Source organism: Elephas maximus, chromosome 1, assembly GCF_024166365.1.
Source record: "Elephas maximus indicus isolate mEleMax1 chromosome 1, mEleMax1 primary haplotype, whole genome shotgun sequence".
Lineage (NCBI taxonomy): Eukaryota > Metazoa > Chordata > Mammalia > Proboscidea > Elephantidae > Elephas > Elephas maximus.
The window spans coordinates 117409576-117424709 of record NC_064819.1 but is presented as its reverse complement, the minus strand read 5'-3'; the positions used below and the strand labels follow the sequence as shown (position 1 = coordinate 117424709).

The window sequence follows — 15134 nt, the reverse complement described above, 5'->3', positions numbered from 1 at the left end:
TGAGGAGAGAGTTGGGGATGCCAAGAAGGGTCCAGCAGAAGCAAAGGTGGAGGCTGATGTGTTGAAGGCTTGTCTGAGTGATGATCGGGAGAACACATGGCTGGAATGCACAGTTCAAACTGAAGAGCAATGCAAGGGAAAGTTGGAACGGCTGGATTAGACCAGGTATGGTGGGGCTGAAAAATCAGAGAGATAACTTTACAGTGGATTTCGCTAGAAATAAAGGGTCCATGAAAGGAGAGCTAACATTTGTGGTGTTCTTTGCCCCAGGCCCTATGCTAATTTATACGTATTATTTAATTTACTCTTAATAAAAATCCTAAAAGAAAGTATTCTTATCGTAGTTTTACAAAGATGAGACTTCTTCATTGAATTAAAAAGTTCTCTGTCATTTTGTTGTTGCATGTTGCTATGATGCTGGAAGTTATGCCACCAGTCTTTCAAATACCACCAGGGTAACCCATTGTGGACAGGTTTCAGTGGAGCCTCCAGACTAAGCAGACCACGAAGAAAGGCCTGGCAATCTACTCCCAAAAATTAGGCAATGAAAACCTTACAGATCACGACAGAACATCGTTCAATATAGTACTGGAAGATGCAACAATTGACTCAAACACGTCAACAATCGTGAAGACGGCATAGGACTGGCAATACTTCGTTCTGTTATATGTAAGGTTGCCATGAGTTGGACCCAGGCATCATGGATTAGGAAAGAAAGACCTGAAGTCATGAGGTCCAGTGAAGAGGGTTTGACACTTTCTTCCTGTTTCTTTCCTCCCTTTCTCCTCTGCTGTAAGGATAAGAAAATTTCCATTAGATACCATTTTCTGAGCCCATAACCATCCTTAACATTTGCTTTGCAAGACTCTTTACTTTTTTGTGTGGATTGGTTTCTGGAGGACTAAGAGTCTATTCCAGAAAACAAACAGAAAACAAAACAAAACAACAAATGAAACAAAATAAACAAAAACCCAAAACTGCCATTAGTTTTTTTTTTTTAATATCTAGAACTTATTACTATTTTTTATTCAGCTTTTGCTCAACAATGAGTTCATGGAAGGGATTATTATGATATTATTTACCCTGCTTACCCATGTATTTCTTACCCATGTATTAAATAAGTAGCCAGGGGTAGGATAGTGGTGGTGATTTTATATAAGATTCTTAGATGGTTCTTTCCTCCAGAGCTTGGAAAGATGGTGGGTCCCTTTGAAGACTCTAGGGCCATATTTGTATGATCTGCCTAATTTCTCCAGTTCCAACACAGCAAAGAAATAGCATGCAAGCAAAATATGATAATGATAAATTTTCATTTTATTTTTTATAGAGCACAAAAGCTATGCTGGTCCGATTAAAATGGAAAATGCTTTTCATGTCTGAGCAAGCTTAGGAGGCTTCGTTTAAGAGGGCAAGATGACTGTCTGGTTGATCTTCCTAATAAGTATTGAAGGACTCCTTTTGATAGGTGAGTAAAGTTTCTTTTGAAGGGATTACAGATAAAAACATAAGGCCCCACTGCTGTCGAGTCAATTCTGACACATTACTGACGCTCTAGGACAGAGTAGAACTTCCCCATAGGGTGTAATCTTTACGGAAGCAGACTGCCACATCTTTCTCCCTTGGAGCCTCTGGCGGGTTTAAGCTGTCCACCTTTTGGTTAGCAGTAAGCGCTTAGCCACTGCACCACCAGGATGCCTAAAAACATAAGTTATCTTAAGAACTAGTTTGTTGATATTTAAAATATTACTTTGATGGGAGATGTTGAAATGCTTCTAGGTTTATTTTTTTTTCAATAATAATGAGTTCTTAAAAGGGCTTATTGCGATATTATCTGCACTGCTTAAATTTTTTGTTCAGTAATAACATTTTCTGTTTAATAGTTGAGGTTATATAGTAACAGTTATAAATATATACCTCAATTTTTAATGGCCAGTGAAGGTTGCTGTTATAGTCCATTGCTTTTAACAGTAGCTTATTACATTATTTTTTAAATTCTTTTTGGGTTATATGATGTAATTCTTTTTAGATTTTATTGCTTTATATTCTCAAATTTTTATTCTCAAATGGAGTAGCTTAGCTTGTCTTGGAGTTCTGGTGGCTAAGAGCTCAGCTGCTAACCAAAAGGTTGGCAGTTGGAATCCACCAGCCACTCCTTGGAAACCCTATGGGGCAGTTCTACTCTTTTCTGTAGGGCTGCTAGGAGTAGGAATTTTTTTTTTTTTATCTTGTCTTAATGATTGATAAATGACCACTTGCATTAAAATCTCCTTTTCTTACATCATGTCTCTAATTTCCTTTGTAAATTTGGTTATCCTTTGTATCTTTTTAATAACATTTGCTTATAGTCTTCTTTAAGCAGAAGTACCCACTATACCTTTGAGGGGGAGAAAACGGGTGGTCTGGCTAGACCTGGTTGTGTAGCTGTGAATGTTTCCTCACCACCCTTGGGTGTCTAGTGGGCCACTTGAATAGCTAATTGTACATAGAAGCCCTGGGCTGGCCACAGTTAAGGTGTCCTGGGTTGTCCTTTGACTTTTCTGATATGGAAATTGAAAAGTATTCTGTAGATAACACTTTCTTTGTCTATGATCTCACTGAGGAGCTGACTGATTTTTGCTAGCTTCCTTGAATTGGCTTTACCTTGACCAAGATGGTTGTACGTCCAGGAGCATCTTTAAAGATGGAAGGATTGATTACTCATGCTCAGCTGATTCCCTTGGGGAATATAGAGGAATAAAATCTAAAAAGAATTACATAACCCAAAAAGGAATTTAAAAAATGAGTGTAATAAACCAAAAATCCAAACCCAGTGCCGTCAAGTCGATTCTGACTCATAGCGACCCTATAGGACAGAGTAGAGTTTCCAAGGAGTATCTGGCGGATTCGAACTGCCGACCCTTTGGTTAGCAGCCCTAGCGCTTAACCACTACGCCACCAGGGTTTCCATGAGTGTAAGAAGCCATCATTAAAAGCAATGGACTATAATAGAACCCTCCATGGAAGAACCCTATCTGACTTAGTACATGAAATCTGTAACTGATTTTGTTTAAAGAAATTCCAGAAATGACCCATGCTTAAGTCGCTCTCTGAGCAAGCAGGGCAAGGGTGATGTTGTTGTTAGGCGCTGTCGAGTCAGGTACAACAGAACAAAACACTACCCAGTCCTGCGCCATCCTCACAATCATTGCTATGCTTGAGCCCATTGTTGCAGCCACTGTGTCAATCCATCTTGCTGAGGGTTTTCCCTTTTTTTTGCTGACCCTCTACTTTACCAAGCATGATGTCCTTCCTTCTCCAGGGACTGATCCTACCTGATAACATGTCCAAAGTATGTGAAATGTAGCCTTGCCATCCTTGCTTCTAAGGAGAATTCTGGCTGTACTTCTTCCAAGACAGATTTGTTCCTTCTTTTGGTGAAAAAAATGTATTTGCAATGAAGTCATCAGTTTTGCAAAATTCTATCCTGTGATCTCCAACATTGTCTCTATCACCAAGGCCATATTTTCCGACTACCGATCCTTCTTTGTTTCTAACTTTCACATTCCAATACCAGTAATTATCTATGCATCCTGATCGCATGTTCACTCTTCTACTGCAGAAGTTGGTAAAAATCTTTAATTTCTTCACCTTTGTCCTTAGTAGTTGGTGCATAAATTTGAATAATAGTCATGTTAACTGGATGTCAGAAGAGACTCTGAAACTTGCTCTTGAATGTCGAGTAGCTAAAGCAAATGGAAGAAATGATGAAGTAAAAGGGCTGAATAAAAGATTTCAAAAGGTGACTTGGCAAGACAAAGTTAAGTATTATAATGACATGTGCAAAGACCTGGAGATAGAAAACCAAAAGGGAAGAACACACTTGGCATTTCTCAAGCTGAAAGAACTAAAGAAAAAATTCAAGCCTCGAGTTGCAATATTGAAGGATTCTACAAGGAAAATATTAAATGATGCAGAAGCATCAAAAGAAGATGGAAGGAATACAAAAAGTCACTATACCAAAAAGAGTTGGTCAACATTCAGCCATTTCAGGAAGCAGCATACGATAAGGAACCGATGGTGCTGAAGGAAGAAGTCCAAGCTGCACTGAAGGCATTGGTGAAACACAAGGCTACAGGAACTGACAGCATAGCAATTGAGATGTTTCAACAAACGGATGCAGTGCTGGAATTGGTCACTTGTCTGAAGGCAAGGGTAGAGAATGAAAACTGAGATTCCAGAATGGGGAGGGGGGTGGTTAGAAAACAAACTAGGAAATCTTATGTCCATTTGGGATGATAAAAGGAGTCATCCCGACCATGTATTGAGGAGGAGAAACTAGAGGATGGTGTACTGAGCAGGAGAATGAAAATAAGGACAGCTTCTAGAAGTCTCTCTTCTTTGGGAAGTGGAAATACAAGAAATAAGTGATTTTACATAGGGCCATCTCAATAAAGAGTGGGAAAGAGAGGAGAGAGGGAAAGGGGTTTAGTTAGGAACCAAATGTATTCTTGAGGCTCTTCAAAGGAAGTAAAAATTCAGGATTGTCCTGGTGAACACTGGGTTTTCAGATGTCTAAGATAAGAGGATTAGTCAGGCTTTTCCTGAAAACAAGGGTTCTGAAAGTGTGACCAGCATTACCTGGGAATGTGTTAGAAATGCAAATTTTGGACTCACCCCTGACCAGTCTAGACGTGTGTTAAGAAGCATGTCTGGTGATTCTGATGCATGTTAAATTTTGCTTTAAAACACTGGGGAAGCTGGTGGATTAAATCTGACCTTCAAAACCAGTATTTGTTTTTTCACTTATTTACAGTACCTGGTCTGAGTTTACATATTGAGCCTGAAGAAGGCAGCCTTGCAGGGGGAACGTGGATCACAGTCATTTTTGATGGTAGGTTTGTGTCTTACCAAACGCCACTTTCTTGTTTACCGAATCATGATTATAATGAGTATGAGACTTTGGTGTTTTTCCTTGTCTAAGGACAAGGTGATAAATAGAGCACATGGAACACTTGGCTGACCTGGGAGGGAGGGCTTGAAGGAAGATGGACCAACCAGTCAACTTGTCTTTGCAGGTGCTCACTTGCTAATGCCACAGAAGCAGAGCACATCACACCACCGTATATCTGTGTTCTCTTCCTTATCCCGAACTGCAGGATGTGACTTCTAGGAACCCTAAATACAATGATATATGGAAATGTACAGCATAGCACTTGGCAATGTGTCCCCCAGTATTTTGGTTATCTTGCTTGTGAATAGTTCTATACTTGGGAGCTTCTAAACCATAACTTAGCATACTCAATTCTGCCATAGTAAAGAATAACTTTGAGGGTCGAAATATACTTTCTTGGATTTATATGGGCCTAATGAGAGAAAAAAAAATTTTTTTTTTTAATGAGAGAAAACTCTTTCATACAGAATCTGTAAGTGCCTTTGGAATTAAGGAGTATGAAACTAATGTTGGGAGTCGTGGTGGCAGAGTGAATAAGAGCTTGGCTGCTAACCAAAAGGTTGGCAGTTTGAATCTACCAGCTGCATTTTGGAAACCCAGTTGGGCAGTCCCACTCTGTCCTGTAGGGTCACTCTCATTGGCAATAGGCTTGGTTTGGTTTAAACGAATCTTTTTAGGTGAACTCAGTGTCTCACATTGCCCCCGTGTGGCCATGTTTTTATATTATCCAGTGTGGATTGCCACTCTGCTCAGCTTGAGATTTCTCCTTTCCCTTGTGCTTAGGTTTGGAGTTAGATCTTCTTTATCCCAGCAATGGCTCTCAGCTGGAGATAAACCTGGTGAATATGGTGGTGCCTGTACTGCCAACCATCCCCTGTGACATCTCTCCTGTCTTCTTGGACTTGCCTGTGGTGGTGTGCCAGACCAGGTATGCATGTCCAGGAATAGGAAGACCAGACACGATGAGTGCTTTTTGTATACCTGGGTAATTCTTGCTGGCAAATTAAAGCAACTCCTGCTGTGATTACAATTATCAGCTACAGTTTTTAAAATGTTCCATATGAATATAGTTCTTAAATCGTCCCTGCCAGGGCTGTGGGACTCAAGGGAGGATGAGAACATAGAGAAAATTTTTGAGTTATTTTTAAGAACGGATGGGATCGTGTTTCCATTTGCTCTTTGTAGGGAACCCTAAGATTTCAATAAAAGGTGCCACTTTGCCATCTAAAGAACTCATCCGTTAGAATAGACATAATTGTAATAATTGTGCATAAACTCAAAACCAGTCAGAAAGGAGATTTGCTCTAATCCTCAGCATTTGCCACATATGATATTACCTCTATTTGGGACACATTGTACAGGATTCCAGGTAATCCATTGTCCTATTCAACTTTCTGTTGGCCTGTTTAGTTTCCCCTAGCTCATTTTTTCTTTACTCATGTCTTAGAGATGTTGCATGAAATGGATCATTGATTTACAGGAAAAAAACTGCCATTTCCTTTTATTTTCTGTTTCCTCTGTTAGAAAGGTTCTCCTTGTTCCACCTTTGCCTACTGAAGTCCTAGCCAACAATACTACAAAGACCACTTCTTCCCTGAACATCTGACTGAGTGTAATTTCTCCATTCTTTGAACGAGGGACAAGAGGGGCTGAAATCCAGTCTGTGGTTACATCAGCTTTGAGAAAGGAGCACAATTTTGTAATTAATATACTGGGTGCATGTTTACATGTGTGTGCATGCGTGTACACTCTTTGCACTATTCATTCTTCTGATTTTGAACTCATTTTCAAAATTTCTAACCATATGTTTTGCTCAAGGATTCAATCTTTAAAGTCTAGTAATGATGAGTGGCTCTAGGAGGTGAAAAGTGAAATATAGCTGTCTTGGTTGGCTCTGTTTCATAAGCACAGAGAGGAAATTTGAAATGGCCAAGTGGGGCTGTAGGCTTAGAAAATTCATGGGTTTTGATTCAAGAGGATATTCACTTCCTTCTCTTAGATCTCTGTTGTCTGAAGCACATGAGGGGTTGTACTACCTGGATGTGCACTCTGGGGGACAGGTGGTAAGCAGCCAGAGCCTGGGACCATGTGACAGCTGTACTTTCAAGGTGAGTTCTAAGGATGGAGGAATGTTAGGGTGTGCCTGTGCTACTGACAAGAGCAAACATTGTAAATCAGCTAGGGAGTCTGCTCTGAGATGGTAAGAAGAAAGGTGGCTGATAGAGGCAGACTCTCTTGGACTATCCTAATGAATGGTACGTATTGAGCACTTGTAGGTCAGGCTTTAGCTAAGTGCTTTATGTGCTTTGTCTCATCTAACGCTCACAACCACCTCATGGGGTAGCTGTTATTATCCTTCTTTTACAGGTGAGTAATCTGAAGCTTTGGGAGATTCAATAATTTACCCATGTTGCCCAGGTAGTAATTGGCAGAACAAGGATTTGAACCTGTACCTGGAATCCTCACCTAAACTGAAGTCCATAGAGGAGCCACAGAGTTTACCATTGTTCCTTTTTACAGTTGAGAATACTCAGAGTCTCAGGATGGTGAAAAGACTCAGGGACACGACTTCTTTGGTGAAGGGATCCAACTTCCACCTCCCCTTGTTGCTTCATGGTCTATTTGTTGCTCTTTCCAACACTAGACTGGAGAGGCATTTCTTGGTGGAACTGTCCTTCAAACTTAGATAGAGCAAATAAGAAGGAGAAAGAAAGAAAGCAAGAGACAGCGAGAGATATTTAGTGTATGAGGCCAGTGCATGACTTATTTTAGAGCCTGGGTACGTATACTGGGGCTTAATTTTATGTTTGGTTCAGTCTACTATCCATTTGAGATTAATTTTATACAAAAACAATCTCTGAAGAAGTACGTCCTAAACTTCACATGAAAGAAAGAGAATTGGCAGTTTTCCTTTTTGCATAGTTGTACCTTATATAGACAGACTAGAAAAAAAGGCCTGATGATCCACTTCCAAAAATCAGCCAAGGAAAATCCTATGGATCACACTAGTCTGATCCTGCTGCGCATGGGACTATTACGAGTTGGGGGTCTGACTCGGCGGCAGCTAACAACAACCTTATATGGGGGTCTCTGTTTTAAGATCTGTTCTAAGGAGTACAATTTAGCATTTTTTTTTTTTTTTTTTTTAGTGCTCTGTTAGAGCAAGACTTCACCCTCTAAATTCATCTCTAATAGCTTCCACATTTTATACTAGCAATTCAGTTTTTGAAATTCAGAATTTTCTATCAATTCACATTCAACAACTTGTTTTGAGTCCAGGAGAATCTTGTTTACCTGAATTTTGCTTCTGCACACATGCAGCAGAGAGAAAAAAATGTCCTTTCTTATTAAGTCCTGCACCACCACCTCTGCGCTGTCTCAGGGAATATAACAGAAGGGAGATAGCTAAGCATGCTCCTTAACCACCATGCTGAGTTTGGCTTTGATGTTCCTTTCACCCCAGACGCTAGTTTTCCTACTTATTAAAAGATCGGTAAGGAGAGGGAGGAGAACGAAGACACACACTTCCTAAAATTGCACATTAAAGCAAACAAGTCCTTCCGTGGTTCAGATAGCTTGGTGAGTTGATGAAAAATCACCAGGGGATGTAGTTAATGAGAGGCATTCCAAGCTAAATAAAACATGGCATGTCTCTTTGTTTTGGGACTGGTACTGAGGGAACCATGAGTATTAAAAATTAATTTCACCTCACCAGTCCACTCCAAAGAGCCTGCTGCAGGCACTGACAAGTTTGAACAACTCACAGAAGGTTTATCAAGCAGCTGGTGGCTGTGGCTTTCTCATTCTAATCCGCCTCTTCTCCTCTCCCCCATCTTGATGCTGCTGACCTCACTTCAGCTCAAGGATCAGCATGCGGGAAGCTTGATTTAGAAGCTCATTAATTTTTCACTTTGCCATGTCTCTTGCTTGGTGGGTGACCAGGGGCCTGTTTCTCTTAGAAGTGTGCCATTTTAGGTTGTGTCAGCTCAGAGAGAATCACAAGGAAGCCCTTTTTGAGGTTGAATCCCGAGCCTGCTCCACCACTCTCTGAGGGTGTGAAAGCAAGTAACAAGGGTGTCACTATAACCCCCACAAACTTTTGGTAGAAGGATTCCAGGTTTCCTGAGTGATAGGTCTTAAAACATTTCAAGTAGGAAATTGTGAGGTATGTTTTCTTATTTGATTTAGATTCGGTTCTTGCATCTGCCACAGTTTCTAATGCCTGTGAGTTGGGACAATAATCACTGCTCTACCTCATGAGGCCCCTATGATAAAGTTCCACCTGAAATAACATTGGTATGAAGGTCTTCCCAACAGAAGACAAAGGCCTGGTTAAGGGAAGAGGTGTGGGGATTGTGTGTTTGGCAGGTATGTGCGGAATCGCATTAATCTTTATCTTCTGGAGAGATCAGAGCCAGCTCCAGATTAGCAAGGTCACAGCATGCTTATTTTGACCCCCTGACTGCACATATTTTCTGTGAACTATTTTATAACCCTTTCCGTTAAAAAGGGAGCAGCACTAACCTTGACAACAGACTGTATAGCTATGTGGATCAATACTTAGAACCCAAACTTGTCAAGCTACCATTGGCTTTGTTAAAAAGTCTTGATTTTAAGTATCTGATTAGGGCTGTTGATTAACAACGGAGTTATTCTTTGGTTATATTTGCCCTGGGAAGGTGGACTCCCGGGGTGGTGGAAGCAGACCAAGCAAAACAATTTGGTGTCGTTTGTTTTACAAATGGGAAGCACCGTAGATTACGGGGAATGGAGGAGGTTGTAGGCATCTAGAGGAGGTTGGGAGTCGGGGTGGTGGGAGCAGGAGACTAGGTCTGATCCTCGGTGAGTCATTGGCTCACAGGTCAAACCCTGGCCTGGTTAGTCCATCCTTATGCCTCTCCTTTTCTTCACACTGGCCCCCAGCATAATTTCCTGATAGTGATGTGCTAATGTTGTCCTTGCTGTTGTTGTCAGCTGCCGTAGAGTTGGTCCCTGACCCACGGCGACCCCATGCACAATGGAACTCAATACCGCCCAGTCCTGCATTATCCCCATGATCAGTTGCAGATCAGATTGTTGTGATCTGTAGGGTTTTCACTGACTGATTTTTGGAAGTAGATCACTAGGCTTTTTTTCCTAGTCCATCTTAGCCTGGAGGCTCTGCTGAAACCTGTTCAGCATCAGAGCAACATGCAATTCACCCCAGACAGAAGGGCAGTGGCTACGCATGAAGTGCATTTGCTGGGAATTGAACCTGGGTCTCCTGCACAGAAGGCAAGAATTCTACCAATGCCCTATTCTTAGACTAACACAAATGCTTATAGTTGAGATGGAATTCCTGAGATTGTCTCATTCTCCCCTCTGCTTATAGGCAGTGTATTAGTCATCCCAGTTGGGGCAACTCTGTTCATTCACAAGAATTTGAACATCTTCTACATACCAAGCTATACATGGGGATATGACATTGACTGAATCAGGCACTGTCCCTGCATTTATGGAGATTATGTTTAGTAGATGATGTGCCTGGGGAGATGGGGGCATTGTAAAATGATTGAGAATGCCATGACCAGGTTTTTGCCGGCCCCAACCTCTCCCATTAATGCCATTTTCCTCCTTCTTGAAATATAATATTGCTTCCTATTCCTTATTTTTGAATCATTTTCCTCCCAATGGGCACATTCCAGTTCCCCAATAAGCACTTCACTTACGTGCCTATCCAACTTACCATTTTTCATAGCTTGTTAATACCTACCAAGATGCTGATTGATAATAATTTAAGTTGCACTCCTTCCAGTTAAATAAGTGAATTCTTGTCTAGAAAAATAAAAAGCACAAAACTTCGAGCCTCAAAGGAATCAAGTTACAATATGGAATAAAAAGGTTGATATTCTAAAGCATGGCCGGCTATGTTTCCTTCTGGTAAAATGTGTTCCTGGCAGATGGGCAGATAGAAACAGGCTTGCCAAGGTTTAGGGCAATATGGATCAGGATAAAGAGCTGTATGACCTTGATCAAATTCCCTTTGTCTTGTCTATAGAAGAAATGTAATAATATCTGTCATCTCAGCTTTACAGAAACACAATGAGGATAAAAAGAAACAGATGCGAAGGTGATTTGGAGAGACATAACTATTTATTATTCTAGACTAATGCTTTACAAGGAACCCTGGTGGCACAGTGGTTAAGAGGTTGGCTGCTAGCCAAAAGGCCGGCAGTTCCAATCCACCAGCCGCTCCTTGGAAACTCTACAGGGCAGTTCTAGTCTGTGCTATAGGGTAGGTGTGAGTCAAAATCCACTCGACAGCAACGGGTAATGCTTTATGAGGAATGACTTTCACTTCTTGTGTATGTGGTTGTGAGATTCTAATGTAATACTCACTTGTGATAATGTTTTATAAACAGTTTTCCAAGGCACAGACACCCATTATTTACCAAGTTAATCCAGCAAGTGGAGTTCCAGGTAAGAGATCTTCTGTTAAAACAGAAATAGTTACGAATCCCTTTGCTGAAAGTTGTTGCAAACTCTTCTACCCAAGTGGACAGTCTCTATAAACGGGCAAATTTAGCTTCTCTGCTGCTGTTTTGAAAATAAGTATCAACTTCTGGTTCACTTTTAACCTGGTTTGGTTTCACCACTGGGCATCTTACTCTATTACTTCACTGATAGCAAAAAGGAATCCAAACATGAAAAGAAAAAGGCCAGCAAAATCAAACCAGGTGATGCAGGAGAATGTAGGAAACAGAAATCATCATTGCTCTTAACTCACTAATCATCTGCATAATGACAAATCTTTATTGAACACTTACTATGTGCCAGACTCTGTTCTAAGCCCTTGATGTGCATTGTCTTATTAGAGCCTCAGGAAACTCTGATGGCACAGTGGTTAAGAGCTATGGCTGCTAACCAAAAGATTGGCAGTTCGAATCCATCAGATGCTTTTTGAAAACCCTATGGGGCAGTTCTACTCTGTCCTGTAGGGTTGCTATGAGCCGGAATTGACTCCACGGCAACCAGTTATTAGAGCTTCACAAAATCCTAACAATAGAGGAACTCTTATTCTTGTTCCCATTTTGGAAGATAAGGAAATGAGGTGCCAAGAAGTTACATAATTTGTTTAAAGTCAAACAGCTAATAATTGGTACAGCTGAGATTTGAACCCAGACAGTCAAAATCCAGGGTGGCCCCACATACCCATCATTCTGTCCTGTGGTCAGTAGTGTTGGATACTACTTGAGAGGCCATTAACTCTGATTCTTGTCTGGAAAGTTTATTTCTGAGTCAGAAAGCACACAGATATATATGTAGAGGCCAGAAAGAGAGAAGAGAAAGGGAGAGAGAAAGCTGGGGGATTTACATAAAAGGAGATGGGCTTGCCACTAAGAAATGGATTCGGGAACTGCTAATTCCGCCCTAAAACTAAGTAGTAAACACAGCTAGGATTATATAAATTTGCCATCTGATTCTTAGCAAACTTACACTTCTATTTCAGTTTTTTCATTTGTTCAGAGGGGTTTGCAGAATGGCCTAAGTGTAGGAACACAACTTGGCAAATTTTTACACGTGGTTGTGTCTAAATGCATAAACTGATCTAGTTGTTTTGAATGGCTTGACTGGTCAAGACTGTCACAATGAATATCTAAGTTATTGAAAAGTATTTGTACAACTTTTTTTTGTGTGTACAGACACAGATTATGTATGTGTGTTTAAGTTATATTCCAAAGAATATGAACTTAGTGTTATCTTATTACTGTGGCCTATTTACAGATCTGTTCTTCTGTCTAATGAAGACATGATCATGTTTAGTAAAAAGAGATGTGAGCTGTGAAACTCACATGCAGACACTTGAGTCCCTGCTACTCTGGTGTTAGACGGCTTCTGTCTAGATGCAGAAGTCTTGTTAGGGTGAGGGATGAGGATGGAGCGGGCCTCTACAGGTGTGAAATGGAACATCAGCTGGCACTCAGATATGTCAGGCTCATTTCTGTCACCAAGTCTGAGTTCCGCACACCGTTTCCTCCACCTTTGTGGGGAACGATTGGTGTTTGGCCCTGTTAGAGTGGTCCCTCCGGGCAGGATCCACACAGCTGCATCTTTGCGATCACTTTCCAGACGATTACTCTGATTTTGTTTGGGAAGCCTGCCCTGAGTTTGCAGCCAGAAAGATGGGGGAGGTGGTGGGGATAGGAAAGATGATGTTTTACGAGCAGTTGAATTTCTATATGTGGTTAACAATCCTCTACTATGACGCAGAATCCCCTGGCACCATGGTCTGGCTTAGGCATTAGTCAGCCTCTGCGGGGGGGGGGGGGGGGGGGGGGAGGGGGTGTCTTTGTTTAGAAACAAAGCAAAAACTCCCAGAAACTTCTGATTTCTATAACCTGTTACTAGAATTTTAAATAGTGCCCATCAAAGCAAGAAATCATGCCCACCAAAGCTGGGAAATGGATAGTTTAGGCCTACTAAAATAAGGAGAATTATTCTGCCCATTGTTGGCAGTAGCAGAGAACTTCAGACTCCAGGCTTTCACTAACTCTATGACTTTGTCTAAGTCATTAGTTTCCCTCTCTTTCTACCCAACCACCTGTAAAATGGCTATAATAAAACTTGGAAGGTTCCCATTGTTTTAGTACAATCAAAAGGCATCCAAGGACTGCAGATGAAAGTCACTTATTGTTAATAAAACACAGGCATAGAGTAAAGGGAACAAAAAACTTGTTAGTAATGTTTTTGGTGGTCTTAAGGGTCTGTGAAAATAACTCAAATTCCTCTGAGTTCAGACCTCATGAGTCCCTTATTGCTTCCATTTTTGAGATTTGACCTCATTAACTAACACCTTTCTCGTCCCTACACATCATTTGTGATGCTAGAAGTTTACACCATAAACGATTAAATCCTCTAATTGCTTGGAAGGCATGTAATTCCAGGCTGTGGGATTGTGTGGTGAACTTTAACTACATCGCCTTACTATGGTGTGTGTGCTTAAAAACGTTTGCCTTGAGCAATTCCACAGAACTGAGTTTAGGTGTTTTCCAAATGTGAAAGAAATCAGGCTGTGCAGCATTTGGTAGAGGCTCTCAATTGCTATGAGCACTGGGGGTGGAGGGTCATACTGAGTGCACCTTGATTAAAAAAAAAAAATATTGGTAATGACTGTATCTTCATTCTTGTGGACTAAAAAGGGGGGGGGGAATATTAAAGAAAAACTTGCTACCCAATGGAAATCCCTTCAAGTCATAGAGAGAATGCCCAGTCGTAGAAGTTATCCATAGATTAGTGAGTAAGGCAAACATCAACCCTTTTGGGAGCCCCAATTGGCCCTATTTTTGAACATGAGCCTAGGACTGAGTGGGCGCACAGTAAAATATTTTGCATAAATGAGATATGCCAATTGCCCACCCTTTAATGCACAGCTTTACTGCTATTTCATATCCTTTTTACTTGTTCTGTTGTTGTCAGTTAGGTACGGTCAAGTTGGCTTCAACTCACAGCGACCTTATGCACAACAGACTGAAATACTGCCTGGCTCTGCACCATCCTCACAATTGTTGCTATGCTTGAGCCCATTGCTGCAGCCACTGTGTCAGTCCATCTTTTCTAGAGTTTTCCTCTTTTTTGCTGGCCTTCTACTTTACCAAGCATGATGTCCTTCTCCAGAAAATGATCTCTCCTGATAACATGTCCCAAGTATGTGAGACATAGTCTTGCCATCCTTGCTTCTAATGAGCATTCTGATTGTTCGTTCATTCAGGTTTGTCCATTCTTTTGGCAGTCCATGGTATACTCATTATTCTTTGCCAAAGCAACAATTCAAAGGCGTCAGTTCTTTGGTCTTCCTTATTCATTGTCCGGCTTTTGCATGCATATGACACAACTGAAAACACCATGGCTTGGGTCAGGTGCACCTTAGTCCTCAAGGTGAGATCTTTGCTTTTCAATACTTTAAAGAGGCCTTTTGCAGCCAATTTGTCAATGCAATGAGTCTTTTGATTTCTTGACTTCTGCTTCCATGGGTGTTGATTGTGGATCTAAGTAAAATGAAATCCTTGATGACCTCAATCTTTTCTCTGTTTATCATAATGTTGCTTATTGGTCCAGTTGTGAGGATTTTTGTTTTCTTTATATTGAGGGGTAATCCATACTGAAGGCTGTGGTCTTTGATCTTCATCAGTAAGTGCTTCAAGTCCTTTTCACTTTCAGCAAGTAA

The 15134-nt window shown here is 40.9% G+C and overlaps 1 protein-coding gene across 1 annotated transcript in view; it reads left to right on the top strand.

Moving 5' to 3' along the window:
* The first annotated feature begins 355 nt into the window (after window positions 1-355).
* PKHD1 (PKHD1 ciliary IPT domain containing fibrocystin/polyductin) overlaps window positions 356-15134 on the top strand; it is a 593425-nt gene continuing 578646 nt past the window's right edge. Inside the window, exons 1-6 of the mRNA XM_049894022.1 lie at window positions 356-733; window positions 1328-1465; window positions 4793-4870; window positions 5714-5858; window positions 6930-7038; window positions 11332-11389. Of these exons, the coding sequence (XP_049749979.1) occupies window positions 1414-1465; window positions 4793-4870; window positions 5714-5858; window positions 6930-7038; window positions 11332-11389 (442 nt within the window). The 5' untranslated portion in view covers window positions 356-733; window positions 1328-1413. The remainder of the gene's footprint in view (window positions 734-1327; window positions 1466-4792; window positions 4871-5713; window positions 5859-6929; window positions 7039-11331; window positions 11390-15134) is intronic.